This window comes from Manis pentadactyla, chromosome X, assembly GCF_030020395.1.
Source record: "Manis pentadactyla isolate mManPen7 chromosome X, mManPen7.hap1, whole genome shotgun sequence".
In the NCBI taxonomy this organism is placed as follows: Eukaryota; Metazoa; Chordata; class Mammalia; order Pholidota; family Manidae; genus Manis; species Manis pentadactyla.
The window spans coordinates 132,528,129-132,546,693 of NC_080038.1; the positions used below are offsets into that span (position 1 = coordinate 132,528,129).

Consider the following 18,565-nt stretch of genomic DNA (forward strand, 5'->3'; position numbering starts at 1 on the left):
AGGCTCTGAATCATACTTTGCTCGTAGGCCATTTCCTTTGGATTTTGTCTACGGAAGAGAATAATTTACTCATTGTTTCTGTAAGTTTCTACAAAACTTATGATAGGGAAATATTTACAAGGACAGCCATCTAGTCCAGGTGGCTCCCTTCTGCTTCTCTAGTCAGCAAAGACAGCAGAAACTCCCGTTTTCCCCCTCCCCTTCAATCCTGGCTCTGCCAGGCACTTACTCCTTAAACTCACTCCCTAAACTTACTCCTCCTTGCTTGCTCATCTGCTATGCATGTAGAAATGTTGCAGATATGGAAGCAGAAGATATATATTGCTCCCCTTGCCTTTGTTCGGGGCTCAGACCTTGGGATATTAATCCCCTCTGAGCCCACCAGTGTAAGAAAAACCTCAACACTCCAAGACCTCTGAGTGCCGCTTGGTTCTTCCATCAGCGATCCAGTCCAGGTTTTTCAGTTTTTTCCATAACACTTATAGAGCAACTCGGTTTCAGAGACACTCCAGTAATCCAGACCTAGGTGGCTCACAGTGTCTTTCAGGTGATGAGAAATAATGAAAGGAAGCATTATGGGGAGATTCTTCTTTTCCAAGCATCACTTTGCATACTGGTGCTCTGCCCCTATGGTCCAGCTACACTAGGCTAATTAATGTTTCCTGGATACTCAGTGCTATTTCATGACCTTGTGCCTTTGCTTGTAATGTTTTTTGCACTACTTTTCTAGGTGTTGAGTTCCTACTCATCTTTTAAGATTCAAGTCAAAAATTAACTCCCCTTTGAAACTTTTTAAACTTGCCTAACCAATTTTTTTTTCCTTTATTGTGTTCTCCTGGCACCTTGATCATATGATAGCATTTATCTGGCTACATTTGGTACTTGCAGGTCTATCTACTAACCTAGACTGAGAGTTTCTAGAAAGTAGGACCTATGTATTTGGTTTCTAACACAGTTTAGTCACCTGAAATTATACTTTCTGCATGTGGCTGCAAGAGAATTGTGTAGGGCAGTGTCATGTACTTGGCCTTCAATATGTTAATGAATGTAATGATGATGTATTTTGAAGTGTCCCTAAGACCCATGAAATGCAAACGTTGTTCAAGCTGTTCTGTTCAGCTGTTACACATTAAAGGGAAAACAGTAGTACAGCCAGCCTTTGAGAGTCAATCCATTCTGCTTTTGCAATTTTTAAAGAAGAAAGAACTATAATCATCCAGTTTGTACAAGGGTATTAGTGGCAGAGGGGTTTACATATATGAAGAATGTGAAACTGAATAGTTATTTCTAATTGGAGTTCCACTTTATTAATCCTAGCAAGGAAAGGAAATTTCCCTGTTGCTAAACCCCAGAATATCTCTTTTTCTGCAAGACTGACCTAGTCTCAACCCATTTGCCTTGTGTGAATGTTTTCCAGGCCTCAGTTACCTGCTGTGCACCATGGACATCTTATAAGGTAATAAATATCCACTGAGCTAACCAGCTGAGCAATTGATTCAAAGGAGCCCAGCTCCTACTCAATCATCCTTGTATATTTCTCTTGCTGTTAACTTTACAGAATTTAAAACAAATTATTTTAAGAGCACACACAATTATTTAGAGTACAAAATGTGTAGGTATGCTAACATAATATGGGGACAAACCTGGGCAATACTCCTTAGTATATGGAAGTGTCATAGCTGGTGGGGCAGCTTCAGTAGCAGAAGAGCCGTGGCTTTTTAACTTGACAGCCCCAGTCTGCCTACTGAATAGACATATGTTCCTCCTCCCAGAGAAACAGAGCATCTCTGAGACCCTTAGGAGGCACATCTATGTGCATGTACATGTGTGAAGTGACTGTATGAGAGAGGTAGAGTATTTCGAACAAAAATTAATAGAAAAGGAAAAACTGGATATTTGATTGATTAGTTTAGAATTCTTTTACTTAAAACCATCCCTGTTGTGTGTTCTAGAAAGACTTCCTACAAGATGACAGAATTACAGCTGTTACAAATCTCTTTAAGAATGCCCACGTAGAGACTAGAACACTCCCAGGCTGCTGCCATGTACTTTTCTATACTTTTTTTATTGGCGTAAATGTGATGAAGCAAATATCACACACTTCTACTCATGTGATACTAGCAAAAGGGCTGATTGTTGTTCTGTGGGCAACAAAATCAAACCTCTCAAAAGCAGGGCAATGTTTAGAGGTTAAAAAGGTCTCTGATGTGATGGTCCATGAAAGAGTAACACCCAAATGCTGTTTCTCAAAATTTGGGTTCTTCTATTTTTGTCCTCATTTACAGCTAAAATACAGCTCAATTAGAGACATATGCTGTCGTACGTGCTGTAGTTGGGAGCATCGTCAATCCTTAGGGGGAAAACGCACACCCACGGGGACCTAAAAAGTTATCATGGCAGACTGGTGCTTTCATTCCAGGATAGGTAAACGCATTCTGCCAAACCATGGGACCGTATCTTTGACTACAGAGCAATGAAAAGTATGAAAAATTTGTCACTGTAAGTGTGGTTAATGACTGAGGCACTAGTGGCCTGTCCTAGCTACTGCTGTCCACTTGTTTTGGTCATTGGAAATGGTCATCCACTATGCCACTGTCATATCCCTTTGCCGGTTTTGGTACTGGCAACTGGGTCCTGTCCTCAATACCTAAAATGTACAAGCAGCTTTGAGCAGAGGTTGGAAGAATTTTGAAGAGTGTGATAGGAAAAGCCAAGATTGCCTGGAAAAGACTGTTGGTAGAAATATGGATGTATCTGTGAGGATATGTTCAATTTAACCCGTGAGTGACACACTCTGGCTAAATGAGGCCTCTAAGGCACATTTGGATGACGTTTATTCAAAATGGTTATCAGTTCTGATTCTGGCACCCCTTACACACAAACCGGTTACAGTCAGCTGGTGTAGATGGAGAGATGATTCTATTGCATATTCATTTTTCCCCAGGTGTTCATTTGGACAATGGATGCTTGGAAAATTTGGACAGAGGTAGCTGGGGTCTTTGAAAAATTCTTCAGTGAACTTGATTGTCTCAAGATGGGGGCAATGTGCTGGTGAGAGAGGGGAGGAGGGGTGCTGCAGATCGCTGCCCTCCTCTGTCCTTTAAGGATTCCCTGGCAATGAGTATGTGTTCTCTCCAGGTACAAACACAACTCCTGGAGACAAAAAAGCTAGTGTTTGTTTTGCTTTTAAGTAATTGCAGGTAGCTTGAAGAAAGTGGTTGTTTTTTCCCCCCATATTTGTCCCCTAGGCTCAATACAAGGCAAGGATGTAATATACATTCAGACAGTGGAGACATGAGACTGAATGTTACATCACAGAGCAGTGGTTCTCAAACTATGGTGGGCATCAGGTTCAGCAGATTCCCAGGCCTACCTTAGAACCATGGAAGCAGATGGAACACCCGCAAGAGGCTGGAGCACCACGTTCTACTGCAGGATTAGTATGCGCTCTGTGGAACCACGGCTTCCTGGCCAAATGTGTTTATCTCAGCATTTCTCTAAGTTAAGCAGGCTTCCTTAACATGGGGCTTTTGAGAATTCCATATGTTAATGCACATTTTGAATCCCAAAGAAGGGAATAGTGTATACCAGTGGTTTTCCCAGGACCAGCTGCCTCAGCATTACCTGGGAACTTGTTAGAAATCCAACAAAGTCTTAAGCCTACCCCAGGCCTACTCATTCAGAAACTGGAGCTGGGGTCAAGCCTCCAGGTGTTTCTGATGTGTCTGAGAGCCAATACTCTTGGCAGTGTTTTCCAAAACTCTTTTTCATCAAGCATGTGGCAGGGCTAATATTTTCTACTGTGAGAAATGTGACTGAGTGTGTGTGTGTAATGAAGATGTCTGAAAGTATCACCACATGTAGCGAGATTTTTGTTGAGGATTAATTATTGATTTCTTTAACCAATCATCTTCTGTTAAAAAAAACCACTTGAAACAGCTCAAAGAGAATGCTGGGAGTAAAGGTTTCTGCCTGAGTATTTTGACCACTTAGTTATGCCATGCTTCCGTGAGACACCCATGTACTGATCTGCTTATTACCAGCAGACCCACACTATTCTGGAACAACAAAAAAGCAAAAGCAACAACCAAAATAGTCAATAACCAAACTTTCAAGTCCTTGGGGCAACCACTACTTTTCTGTATTGATTGAAAATTAGTAAGACTTACTGAGTGAGTCTACTCATGGTACATGGTACAGAGGTTTCTGAGTCCAATCTTGCCAGGCAGCCCCACTTCATGCAGGTAGGCTGTAGAGCTCAGGTAGAATGAGGGTTAAAGATGGAATCACAAGGCAGCTGGGCTGGGCTGGGGTTCCTGCCGAAGCTGGCGCAAACATCTTAGGAATGGGCAGCTTCCCCTCTGTGCAAAAGCATGCTGCTTGGGGCCCAGTAGCTTCTTTTGATGGATGCCCTGAAAATCTCAGAGGTGGAAAGGACTCTAGATATTTAGTCCTGTGTCTTCCCTCTACTGAGAGAAATGAGCAACAGGGAGGGGAATGACAATGCGAATGTCAAGAGAGACTATTAGAACATGGGTCTCATTTGCACAGCTCCATCACTGAACAGGAGTGAGAGTTCTTCTGTTCCAATCTGAAGTCCAAGTACAATAAATGCACTTTACAGAGTGGACATGTTGATATGACTCTCTAGATTACTGTAGATTATCTGAGGGCAGTGACCTTATGTACATAATTCACTGTTTAACTCCAGTTTCTATGACAGTTAATGGCATGAAATGGACACGCAATAAATACATGTTGAAGGGTTTTTCTTTGAATGAATATAAAGAGTTTATTCGGTGCGTATTTGGGTATACAACAACAAATATTAAACAACTTTTTTTAAAGTTTTCTGTGCACAGGACAGACAACTGCCTGTACCTGCTATGTCCACTTTTGGAACACAGATTTTAACAATTATTAATGCACAAAATCTTACATATCATGCAACTCTATGCCAAGATTCCAACTTTCTTCCATGCAACAGATATGAAGATCTAAATGGAAACCTAGCTAAGTCTTAAACACTTTTCCAGAAGCAAGTATAAGTATATGTTGTTTAGGGGTAACCAGTCTTAACATTTCCTTGTACACAATATTCACATGCCAAATACAATGACGGGAGGACTCATACATATACAGATAAGACGTTTCTTATTTTAACAACACAAAGGACAACATCACAGTTCCACAGTTCCTGTCTTTACACAAGAAGCCACAACAATAGTGTAACATGATAACGCAAATGGAATTAAGAGAAATCTACACTTGAGGATAATCTTTTTTTTTAAGTAGTCTTTACTGACTGGGGTTGACAATACAACTCAATTTCTACGCACAAAGTCCAGCACAAGAACTTGACCAGAATACTACACACCTAAAAAAAATTATTGGTGATGTCGCAAGAACACTGTTACCTTGAGCCTGAGATGCCAATTCAGATTCAACCCTGAATTTGGTTGATTTGGATTAAGTGACACAGAGTCAATAGAACCATTGAATTCCAGAAATCATAAAGTTGCACTTATACCAAAGTAAAGAATACAGTTGAACCAAGCATAGATAGAAAACATGAAGCCAAGAAAACAACACAGTTCACATAATTTAGTTTGTCTCTACAAAACATGTAAGCAGTTGATTTTGTTTTGTTTTGTTTTTTTGTTTCTGAAGAACAATTGTGGTCTTTTAAATTTTCTTGGTTGGAGAGCAAATTTTTATCAGCGTTAGTGCTGTGAAATATTTTTGGTTTGTCATCCCCAAAGTATAGGTGAGATCATGAGAAAATTGGGCAGTCCTTCTCCCAGATTTAGTTCACTGATAATGCTTGGCTTTCTTTTGCACAAGCTCAATCTAAGTGATGGGGCTTTAGAACGGATGGAAAGGTTTAATGGCAGATCGAATAGTGAACTCTGCCTGTTTGGTAAATGTCATTGACGAAGTTGAACTTTTGGGTGAAGGACTGCTGCTAAAAGAATTCAACAGCACCTGGAGGTAAGGTTCTGTTACAGAGCCCTTGTTTTGCCCTCACTGGCTACGTTGATTCATTGTGGCTCATTGATTTGCCTCCGTTCAGCACGCCGGAGACACTTCTGCTCTTGGTTGGGGTCCCGCTTCCGGATCGGGAGAACTCTGTGAGATCATGCAGGGACGGCTCCTTGTACATGGCCACTGAAAAGCACAGAAAGACGGAAAAAGGCCTTCAAATGGGCACAGCACACTGGATCTCAACTTTTTTTCTGGCTTACGAGACCCCCATGCTCTAATCCAAGCATAGAAAATGCCACTTATAAGGACTCCACAGAATGGACTGCATTACATTAGCAAAATCAAGTCTTGGGGCAGTAGTAGTGTGTAAAGAATTCTAGTGCCTAATTTTTTCACTTATGGTTATATATATGAGAGGATTGATGAAAAATGTATGTAATAACATTCTGAGAAGTTTAAATTTGAGCTACAGCATGCTCTGCATGCCAAACATCAAAATCAAAAACATTTTAAAACACTGATTTGTATCATACTTTAAAATGAACCTTTCTAAGCATCTAAGTCTTAGCACAGTTCTTAATGCAATAAATGGCAAATATTATTATTGCTGTGCTGTAAATAACAGCAGAAGCTCACATTTACAGAGCACTTATATAGTGTTCTAAGTGCTTCACATGCATTCTCTCATTTAATCCACATGAGATTCCTGTGATAAAGGTACTCATCCATATTTTACAGAGGGGGAACTTGAGGCACACAGGTCAGTAATCTGCCCAAGACCATCTGGTGAGTAAAAGGTAAAGCTGGGATTGAACCCAAGCAGTCTGGCTGCAGAAAATGTGCCACTGAGCACTGCTGGGCTGATCTGACTGGGCAGTCTGCCTCTCTTCTAAACCCCTATTCTAACCCTGGGCCGGTGACTCAGGGTTCTTGCTCCGCTTTGCCTGCATTTTCTATCCCTTCTCTGCCATGTCTCAACTATGTCTAACATCCCTATCTTCTGCAGCCCAGTCCTGTCTCTCAGCCTTTCCAATTTGCTCCCAGTCTGTTGGTAATGACTGGGAAACAACACTACAAATGAAAATCATTGGGCCAATCATGTCGGGTCCTTAGAGAAGGCCTAAGGAGCTTTCTCCCAAGTGTTCAGAGGGCACACATTTTACCATCCGTGTTTCTGCCCGGGACCATTTTGCAGTTCTTGGCTGTCCTGAGTTAGCAATTTGGCTACTTCCATGTGAGTAAGGTGTTATACACAGAGATGTACTATGGAGAAATTAGTCAGGAGATGAGATGCTATTGTCAATGCTTTAATGTTTTTAAGTGTTGTAACATGTTAGTGAAGTTTTGTATAAATGCTTTAATATAGGAGAATTATGTCCCACTTTCAAAAGCACGACAAAGGACTGACCTAAGTACTGATTCCCATTTCATCCACAGCTCTTGTAGTATCCGTTTACCTTTCAGTGGTTTGGGCAGAAAGTGGGCAGCAGGCTTGTTCTTTTTCACGTGGTTTCCTTTCATGATCTCTCCTTCTTTGTTCAGACCCAGATACCATCCTCGGCCTGACTGTTGCTGACGGTATATCATTGAAGAATATGTCACGTAATAATTTTCAAACACCGATTCTTTGAATTTGCACTCAGGTGTGAAATGTTCCTGCAGGATAAGTACATAAACAAAAGCTTAATATTTATAGCTATGAATTTCATGGAGAACCATGTGGTATTGCTGTTCAGGAGTTTAGCACATACTTTGTTAAAGCCTATACGATTGGTATTCTATTTGAATAACACAAACTATTATCATTGGAAACCAAGACTATAGATAACACTTCATGTGATGCTGTAGAAAAAGGCCTAAATGCAAGTGCTACTGATCAATGATTAGCTCTCTTTCTAATAAAGTGATAGAAAAATTAGAACTGGCCACATAAGCATAATGTATTGGACAAAAACAAGAGCCTAAGATCGAAAATGCAAGCATAAAGCTGTCACAAGGAGCTTTGTTCCCTCAGGATTAAATATGATAAAATAAACATTAGATTCTTATACTTAATTTTCATAGATTCTGCATTTACTATAATTCTATAATTGCCAATTGCCTGAGGTGGAAGTGTGTGTTACAATGTTACAGTGCTGGGTGCCTATATTTCTAAAGGGGTGCTACAAAGAAAGGCTACCTTTTACCTTTAGGTAAACCAAATTGATTTTTTTTTTATCACTGGACCTGGACTTAAAAAAGACAAAAATTCCCTCTTCAACCCATCCTTGCCTTACAGTAACATTTACAAGCAAATCAATATAGAAGCAAAGAATTTACAGTAATTCTACAAGCAGACATGAGAGAGCCGCCCAGGGCACTTTGAACCCTCACTGCGATTTTTCTGCCACATACTTGGCCATCTTTTCTTTGGACTTGCCCATAAATATGAAGGGTGTCTGACCCAAAAGACTGTTTCAGAAAAGAAAACCAAAACTAAAACTGAAAACCTTTCAAGTTTGCATACATGTGTGTGTATGCAATAAACAGCTATTAAAACTGGCCATTTGTAAGCCAAGTGAAATGAAGAGCAAATTTCAACCTCACAGTACGCAAAGAGTAGCAGCAGAAGGTCCACTTGGAGTGGAAGATAAGGATGACAATGCTAACTGAGCTATGTGTGACAGTGGCACCAGGGAAGCCATTAGATTTGTACTAATTTGCTGAGATGTTATCAGGAATAACCCTTAAAAAACCCACTTTGTAAAAATACTGCAAGTTTTCTGGAAACTAGTCTTTTGTGAGCGATGCCTCCTACCTTCCTTCCTTTTATATTAGATATCATTGCAGGCAGTGTACCCTATCTGAGCAGCAGGATCTGAAGCGCTCTCGGAGAGTCACTTCTGCAAAGAGGGGTGGATCCCTCAAACGATGCAGCCTTTCTCTGAAAGTTAAACAACTGAGCAACTTTCTTTTCTCTAGAAATCCACGACATCTGGTTCACTCAGATATCTCACTGATTCCCCACATCTCTCTTTTGGGGTTACTTCAGCCTTAGGGCCTCACTTGATAGATCCTCAGAAGTTCACACAAATTCAACCTACTCAAGAAGAAATGTACTTCTACGGCAACTTTCCCACTGTAGGACTATAGGAACTGAAGTATTCTATGCATGGGCTGTGGGAAGTCCTCTTCGTAGGATTCTGATCATAGGGAAAACCAAGGTATGCCTACAAAGAAACGTGAATAGAAGTCTCCCCATTTCCTCTAGATGAGGACAACTGCACAGAATGTTGCTGAAATTCTTTGGCAACTAAATCACCATTTGGAAAAAAATCTCATCCTTAGAGAGAGTGGATTTTACTTTCACAAAGAGTCAGAAGCCATTTGAAAATAAGTATGGTGAATAACATATATGATCAAGGTGAGTGATACTATTTAGCTGTACAAACATACTGTATGACTGACTACAAAATGTGTGATAGCATTCACTTGCTCACTTATACACATGTTCTGGCGATCCATTATATGCTTGGGTGGTACTAAAAATTCATGAGTAAACAAGATGTGCCTCAGAAAGCTTATCATGTATTTGCAGGCATCAGACATGCACCCAAATGGCCTGGACACAAGGTGTGCTGCCATTAGGTACAGAAAGGGAGGCAAAAAGGTGTTATATGAGAACAGAGGAAGCCTTAATTCTGACTGGGGGACTGGGGAGGGGTGCGCTTTGCAGAGGGGGTGTTATTTTAACTGAGCCTTGAAGGATGGGTAGGAATTCAAAACAGAAAAAGGGAAGGAAAATATTTGCAGCACAGAGTCATGGTTGCTCTAATTCCCACTTCTGTGTGCCCTGTCTCGGTAGTTAGAGTCCACTGGCCTGATAACTGATCACATGCAAGACTTCAGGGCAGCTCCAAGTTCATGCACATACTCTCCAGGCCAAGACTTTTTTTTTTACCTTCCATCCCTAGGTTGTGCCTTTTTGCCTCTTCACTGGCCTGCGGCAACAAACTCCTAACGGGGCTCTCCCCTTCTGCTAGCAGACCTCCCTCCTAAAACAAAGTCCCCTTCCTGGGGAACTTCTGAAGTGTCATCTTGCCTATAGGAAATATGACAGCTTGATGTGGCATTTTAAATTCTCCACAATTCAGTCACTATCATGCCTTCAGTCTCGCCCTTGACCCCAGTGTCATGTGTGCTTCTTTGCCTTTATAGACGCCATCAGTCACGGCCCAGCTCATATACGCCTGCCTCTGGAGTCATATACGATCTCTCCCGTTCAGGTGGATTATATGCCCCTTCGTGCTCCCATAAACTCTATCTTCATCTCTAGCACAGCCCTGTGACTCAGGCGCATTGCAAGATTGGCTCCAGATGACAGGGAAATTGTCTGATTCCTGAATTCACGTTCTACTCACTCTCCTAAATGACTGGTCATATTACATAGCACACAGCAGGCCACTCAATTGTTGTTCAGAGGATTTGAATTTCAGAGATTCAGTATTAAGTATTGGAAAATCCAGGATTCAGAAGTATCCACCAGTAAAAAGTCTGCAGAATGTCCTTAACACCGTATAATGAAATGCAGAAGGAAGTTATCCCTGCACAGACACATCCTGCATGCGGGATTTAGAATCTGTCAATACTACACAGATACTGGCACCTAAAACATGAGGAGGAACAACTGGCAATTGTTACAGCTACTGGAAAATGGCAAGGAAGGACTCAATGAACTGAGTGCTCTCTCACATCCTGGCAATTTCTTAGTCATCACCACTAAATTTGGACTCAAAAACTCAGTAGAGAGGGAGGAAAATGAGGCCAAAAAAAGAATGCTGAAGCAACCAAAGGAGTGTTCTGTTCTCTGCATGTAACACTGTCATTTGATCCTGTGTTGGAATGAGTATGCAGAAGAGACTTGATTTGTATCAAATGTGGAAAAAATGTGAATATCCCACCTAACAGAAGAAAGGCCACCAAAGGGAAGTGGGGTGCAGCTGCATCTCTCTGTCTCAGTAGTGATTCATATAAATGATTCCAAGAAATTGGAGTTGACTGCAACTAGGGAAGCCCTATTCAGAGGATATCAGGAAGACATGCAGCAAGGAATCACCCTCCTTTGATTGATTTGGAGATGATCCTGAGCACTCTTCAAAAAGGTACCACAGTGGCCTGGACACATAGTAGATGCTACAAAGAGGCAGCCATCACTGTGCTCTGTGTTGAATATGCATTAGGTAAATATCTGCTATCATAATACACAGAGGAATGATTTAAAAGGATGTCAAGCATTCCCTGCATAGGCACTAAGAAATTACTTGACATGAGTACAAAAGAAAAGGTGCTTTATATCTTCTAACTTATTATGCATTCATTTCTCTTAAAAGTCGCTGACCTCTCTTGCATATCTGTATTTTTTTCCAGAGGAATAACGTCCTTTTCGTTCATGAAATAATCAGTCTGTCTTTAAAATCTCTGCATCATCATCTCTATTCCCTTAAAGGTTAAGGTTAGTGTTTTCTCAGTGAATGTCGAGCCTTTTTACCTAAGGAATCCATACCAGTTTGTTATAATGATCATATTTTGGGTAAGGAAGGCAGATTCTACCTCTGAAGAATGAGTGGATCCAGGAGCAAAATCTAACACTTCTTTTTACTAATTTACTCACTTAAGAGCAAAAGAGTTCTTTGGAGGCTGAAGTATCACTGATGGGAAGAAAACATCTGAAACCCTCAACATCATGTCAATAAAATACTAGAGAATATTTACAGTCACAAATGCTAATGGTCAACTGCCCTTATCAGGGCATATTAGACCTTCAGAAAAACTTTGAGAGGCAAGTGAAGAAGGCATTGACACGGTCAGCAATGTTGGCTATATGCAGACAACCCTCAGATCCAATGGAGTCCCACAACAGAAGGTTTGGACCTGTATAAGTCACTCTTCTCTACAGGGACAGAAGAATCCACCATACCCGGGTGCCACTGGCACCGAGGCCAAAGCATGGAGAGGGTGCAGAAACTCTCTGGCCTCCTGGAGCTAGAGGCAGGTCAGAAGAAGCATGGGTTGGGATGGTGGCTTCCCTGAAGCAAGCCAAGGAAGGACCATCTCACTCAGCCGGTGACATGTAGCTACATGCTCAGTAGGCACAAGCAAAAATATCTGTATATCATCAATGTCATCTCAATGCCCTAACCACATCTACAATGCCAAAACGCAGACACCATGACTAAATGCCTTCCTGACTCAAAGAAGTCATTTGGCAAACAGACCTTACAAGCAAATTTTTCATACTTTCCCCCCCTGCTTTTCTTTTTTCTGCTGTAGTGCCACTGAGAGGGTGGCAGTGTTTCATTTGAGTCTGCATTTCAGTAGGATGGGAAGCTTTCAGGATTGTCATGCATATTGTGAATGTTTTCTTTTGACACATTTCTCTCAAAAGAGATAATGGGCTGCACTGATTCTCTTGGGTCTTAATAGAGTAACAGAGTCTACTGAGGTTGTCCATACATAAAATGACAACACTAAGCCCCTAGACTGTTGAACAAAGCCTTTGATAACATTATTGCACATTAAATGTCACCTTTCATGTATGTATATGTATGCTATGTGCACACAATCTGATACAGATTAATGTTTCTCAATACATTTTGTTTTACTTGCACTTGATGTTTGTATAGCAGACATCATAGAACACAAGAAAAAAAACAGTTTATAGATATAAGAGGGAATGTTTAAAGAAACTGTAAAAAGTCAACCTAGTAAGACATGATTTCCTCTTTTCAGCTGGTTCTATAAACATATTATAATTAATGTAGCTCTCCCTTTAATCTTCTCACTTCCTTCTTTTCTCTCTTCAAGCCACACTTTCAGTAGCACAACAACCAATTACTTTAACAGTTACTGCCAATAGCAAGGGTCACTCTCCTATTTCTGAGCCATGTTCTGATGACAATTAATTTTCTACATTTAAACTTAGCAGATTATTTAAGCAGGTCTGACTTGTGTGTGCCAATTATTCCCTAGCCTAATGAAAATAATCTGCAGATTACAATTAGATTTCAACTCTGTTAAATTAAAAAAAATAGGACCTTAAAATATAAATCATACATGTGGGGGTGACCCTGTAACTACTTATATTCTCTATGTAGGTCTGCCCTCTATCAGTGATTTCAAAATCCAGGATTAATTATTATATTCAGGACTTTGATGTTCTCTCCTAGGGCATATTTGATGTGAATGAACTTCATTATACTAAGATCAAAGCCCAAGAAGGGAGAGCTTGGGGAAGAGGGAATCGATACTCACCCAGTGTACTGTAGCTAAGCAAAATTATTAATTCATGATAAACAGAGAATGGACTGTTCATTCAATTATCCTCTGGACTGTGAGATACTTGAGGGCAGCTCCTAGCATAGGGCCTGGCTTATAGTGAATGACCAACGCACATCTGATGAAATAAATGAATGAACGAATAGAAGAGCATATGAAGAGCACATGGAAGCTCCCTAGTACAAATCAAAAAAGGGGTTCAACGTGGCACTCTATGAACACAGGGCTGTTTTCGGGTAGAGTCAGAACTTTGCCCACAGAAAGTGATAAGAGGAGGAAAGGGGCCTACAGATCAATTCAATTGAAAAAACTTGAGAGGGAGGAAGAGAAGGAAGAGAGAGAGAGAGAGAGAGAGAGAGAGAGAGAGAGAGAGAGAGAGAGAGAGAGAGAGAAAAGGAAAAGGAAGGAGGAGGGAGGGGGAGCAGGAGGAAGAGAAGAGGGAATAATAAAGACAAGACAATGTCTAAGCTGCAAGCTAAAGAGATTCCCTAGTAACCAATATGTACATTAACAGACTTTTGGTCTTTGAATCTGCAAATAGCCCAACATTCCAAATAAATTCTTTTCACTTGATTGTTGTAAGATGGGGGGAAGAAAAGCTCCTAGTCCTGCTGACCTTACTGGATTGGGTATGATGATCCAAAGAGCTGACGTATATGAAAGGAGCTTTGAAAATTGTAAAGCTTCATTAAACGTGAAATGTGGGCTGACTTCGGCTAACATATGCCCAGAAAACCAGGGCAAGATAAATAAATTCACTTTTCCTTTCAAGGTTCTTTTTCACTATGGAATCAATTTACAAAGACAGAGTCTGCCTATATGTGTCTTTTTAACATGGAAGAATATAAATTCTGCCAAATATTAGGACTGCACATGAATTATACTTTGTGTTTAGTGTTCTCCTCCAAGCTTGCTTCTCAGAAAACTGTTTTGCTTTCCTTCATTTTTCATTTCCATCTGCAGGAGGTTGAAAAGGCTGCAGGGCATCAAGCCACAGCACTAAAGAAATGAAGTGCTGAAAAACGGGCTTCAGGAAACACCATGCAAGAAAATGAATTAAAAGGACATGTGTTAATTAGCAACCATTTGTAAAGAAATGCAAATTATAATTAAAAATATGCACATGGGACTATTTTTCCTCATATGTTACAATGAAATTTCTTGGGAGCGTTTTCATATTCCAGTGTATTTAACAGACATTTGAACTTTATGTTGATCCCACGAAATACGCCAGCACAGCATTGCTGTGTCTGCTCAATTCTTCACATACAAAGCAAAAATATTAAGGAGTATGTCAACCAGTGGCATGTTTAAAACAGAAATTAGGAAGCAGATATGACCGCATTTTAGCCCCAGGCTTCACTTAGTCCTTTGTATTGGCTTGTTCTGGATTTTCATGTATTTCTGTAGGCTCATGCAGTGGATTACGCAGGCTGTCAAATTTTACCGAGCGATTTGTTTTCTAAAACACTGAAATAAGCCAGAAAAAAGCAGGGGACAAAACAAAACCAATACATCCCTTACGGAGTCTAAGATGGGTTGTTTCTGTCATGATATAAAAGTGACATGATTTAAAGGGCCCACTCAGCTCCAAATCTGGTCAGCAAATACATTCTGAAATGGAAGTAACTTTGCTGAGATTTGTGACAAAGAAGAGGGACAGGCCACATCACCAAGGCTGTGTAATTAGTCCAGGACAGTGTTAGTCTCTGAGCCAAACCTTTCAGAAGAGTACAGAGTTCAGGCAATCCAATTAGATAGCAGAAGATGTACTTCATGTTACATACATTTCAGAGAGACTGTGTGACCATCACATTAGTTTTCAAATCTTACTAGATGAAGTCTTAGTGTTTAAGAAAAATCTGTGCAGTATTTTTTTTCAAATGAAGAAACACTTCTCTAAAGTGAGTTAACTCCCTAAAACGTTTTTTGTCTGTTCTGTGTATTAACTATGGCTATTGGCTTTTCTTATAGTATAGGGTCAACCTATGTGTTTTGAAAGGGGAGTTGAATATCAGGTTTGATTTCTAAAAATAAACTCTCCTGTCTTTTGGCTGGTTATTGGAATTAATCTGTGTCCATTGTGTAAATATTCTCTGTTAGTATGTTGCCTTCTAATTTGTGGCAGTACTCTTCTGTGTTGTAACTTCGGAGTGGGATCTAAGTCCATCTGCAAGAGAATGACTTTGGAAGTATTTGTAGTCAGCAAGAGAAAAAGCTTAGTAGGTTCTATCTTTTTAAATAGCTGTTGCAAGCTCCTGTCTGAAAATTCAAAGCCTGGGAACTCTGAAAACTTTCCCCAGAGATCCAAAAAAGTGTCATGCAAAGGAGAAAGGCTCTTTCCTTGAAGTTCCATTGGAAAAACTTTGGCAAGGTAGGTGTCCTATTAAGAATAAAATCATACCAAGTTGGATGCATAGGATGTTTTAGTGCTTCAGGCAATTTTGAGGATCATAATTTTGATTTATGTTGGATAGCAGTTGTGTTACACTTGATAGCAGAAGAGAGAGAGTCACTTACAATAACTAGGAGTCTACTACTTCAAACACTTTCAAAGACTTTTTTCTTTTCCCTTGCACAGGTAGGGAAGCAATGGGAGACCAGATTAACTGCTTAAATGCAAGTCATTAATGCCTGCTTTCCATGCAAACCAGAAAACCTGGACGTACAGGGCCAGGTGCAGGGGCCTCATCTATAAACTGAGGTTGAGAAAGGTGTTAGTTGCAGAGGACTACTGCACAGCCATATCACATTACACCTGCAATTTACTTCCGGGGATCAGAACTCGGAAAGAGGGGTCTCTTTCTGTGAAGAGAATGTGTTTCTCCTCTCAGTTGCTCCTTGAAAGGAGCTAATGAGAGGATGCTACTGACAGTCGCTTGCCATGAGTCTGGGTGGGGGAAGTCAGTTCATTAATTTAAGACTAAATGGAAGAATTCATTCTAAACTCCTGTTTACTGAGAGCCTACTGTGTGTCGAACACTGTGAGCAGCCCCTTCATGTATATAATGACCTGATTTAATCTAGACAGCAGCTCTCCGTAATAACTTCAGAGTGGATCTACATCTCAGTGGTGTGAGGAGTCCTCCTGCCTCACAAGTGAGAAAACCCCAGGAAAAAAGCCCTTAACAAGTCATTTCTCTGTAAACTTGACTGCAAGTGTGCCTTTTCACTCCAATAGCCACTGTGTAGACAACAGCTGTGACGTCATCCCTCTTCTCTACACTCCCAACATTTGCTGACAGTTCAGCCCCTCCTCCTATTCGTGTGGCCTGCCTCTTTGAATATTCAAAAGCTCTGTTCTAACCTGCTTCTTCCACTTTCCAGATTTCGAACTTTGAGCAATTTACCTGTGCTTTGATCCTGCACCTGTAAGAGGAGAATAGCATCACGCACCCCAGGGAGAGGACCGCAGGGGCATGGAGCACAGCTAGTGTGCGTGTAAGTGCCCGATGATCATGGGACCCCTTTCCTTCCTGAACTTTCAATCTGTGTGATCTAGAAGACAATGCAGCACCCTTCCACACCACTCCCAAATTGAAACTGGTATTAGAACTGGTGGTTTTCAATGCAAACAAATGGACTGGAGAGGCACCTTCCCACTTCTGAGAGGGGCTCATGGTCATACATTAACTGTATGTCTGAGAACTGTTTTCAGTAGTGATTCCTTTCCTAAGCTTTTAATTTGGGGTTAAAATATCCTAAGATTCTAAAATTTGAGTTACTATAATGTGTTTTGGTGGAACCCACATGATATTAAACTGATTTGTGAAATAATCCAGTATTAATGGGCCAACTGACGTTTACATGTCTCATTTTAATTGCTGTGGCACAAAGAGCACATTATCTCACGTCTTTTGTTCTAAACCACTGTTTTTCTAGTTCTGCTTTCACAATGTAGGTTACATTAACAACAATAATGAGAACTCCAATAGTGCTTTATGCTTAAATCAGTGACTACTTTTAAAGTTTTCTACAACTGCTTAAACAGTTATGGCATTCAAGTGACAGACAAAGGACAGTTTAATAATAATGAAAACAAAGGTAATGATGATAATGGATTTTGTTAGGCCTTTTCTCTCTCTCTCTAGAGCTTTTGTTACAGTTGAAAAAATGGAGCCAGAATGCTAATACACTGGAACCTGGCTCTCACACTTTCTTCTCGAGAATGCATCCAGAGCAGAAAAGCAGCTCCTTCTAGAAGAAGGAGGAATCTGTTTAAGGTAGCTGGGGTTGACAGGTGAAAGGCCCTTATTTTAAGGCAACCTGATCTCTAGATGTTTCCAGGGCTGCCAAACACTGAGAACCCGGCAGCCCCAACTGGTCCTGGCTTGCACAGGGAAGGAAGTTAACAGAGAGCAGAGGCCAGGCCTGCCACCCGGTCTCCCAGCCCACTCCCCTCTCCATCACACCGGGCAGTTTTCTATTTATCTTGTGCAAATATGTCCATTTGACATCCTCCTAGGTCATGTCATGAAAAGTTCATTCTTCTACTGTAAGATGTCCATGACTGAATTTGGTAGTGACCTCTCTACCCTAGGAGGTTTTAGGGGATGACCCCAAGGCACATTTACTGAAACTAGGCTCCTGCCTCTTTAGGTGCAGATGTGGGTAACATGTAAGGAGAAACATCAATCAGTTTAATCAGATGCATGTGCATCTGTGCCTATGTGACTGTGTGTGTGTGTATGTGTACAGGTGTGTACATACACATGTGTGCTCAAAACAGAGAGGGAGACAGATATGGAGACAGAGACGACAGGGGCAAGGGGAGGGGACAATTAAGTGAACAGAGAGAAAGTAATGTAATGATTTGTTTTTCCCAATTCTCTGATTCTGGGCCTTTGAGAAGTGCCTGCCTGCCATCGCCCTCCGCCCTCACCCTCACTTCACCCCCAAGGTTTAATGGGGAATGTGGGAAAATAAGTTGTCTTTCCTCTTTTGGAGACAATCTCTGTTTCCTGTCCAAACTCCCAGGTGCGCTCAGAGCTCAGGGTAAAATCTGAGAGACCACCTGAGGCAGGTTATGTTCTGTGAAGTTAGTGTCTAGAGGAACCTGAGAGGAGCAGACCTATTTCTTCCTGGAGACTTTCCTATGTGTAATGCACATCCATCTGTGGGAGAAAAAAAAGGCCTCTTGAGAAACTCAGGATTTGTACAAAGAATTCCTGTGAAAGTTCATTAAAGTAAGACACGTTGAAATATGAGTGTCAGTATTATAAAGTGCATTATATTTTTGTAAGACAACTTAATGCTTAGATGTGTA

The 18,565-nt window shown here is 40.9% G+C and overlaps 1 protein-coding gene across 5 annotated transcripts in view; it reads right to left on the bottom strand.

Annotated features, from left to right (window-relative positions):
* Nucleotides 1–4,766: 4,766 nt before the first annotated feature.
* FGF13 (fibroblast growth factor 13) overlaps nt 4,767–18,565 on the bottom strand; it is a 498,820-nt gene continuing 485,021 nt past the window's right edge. For all 5 annotated transcript variants that reach the window (XM_036919176.2, XM_036919178.2, XM_036919175.2 and 2 more), the window contains 2 exons: nt 7,443–7,641; nt 4,767–6,168 (listed from right to left, as the gene is read on the bottom strand). In XM_036919176.2, the coding sequence (XP_036775071.1) occupies nt 6,032–6,168; nt 7,443–7,641 (336 nt within the window). In that variant the 3' untranslated portion in view covers nt 4,767–6,031. The remainder of the gene's footprint in view (nt 6,169–7,442; nt 7,642–18,565) is intronic.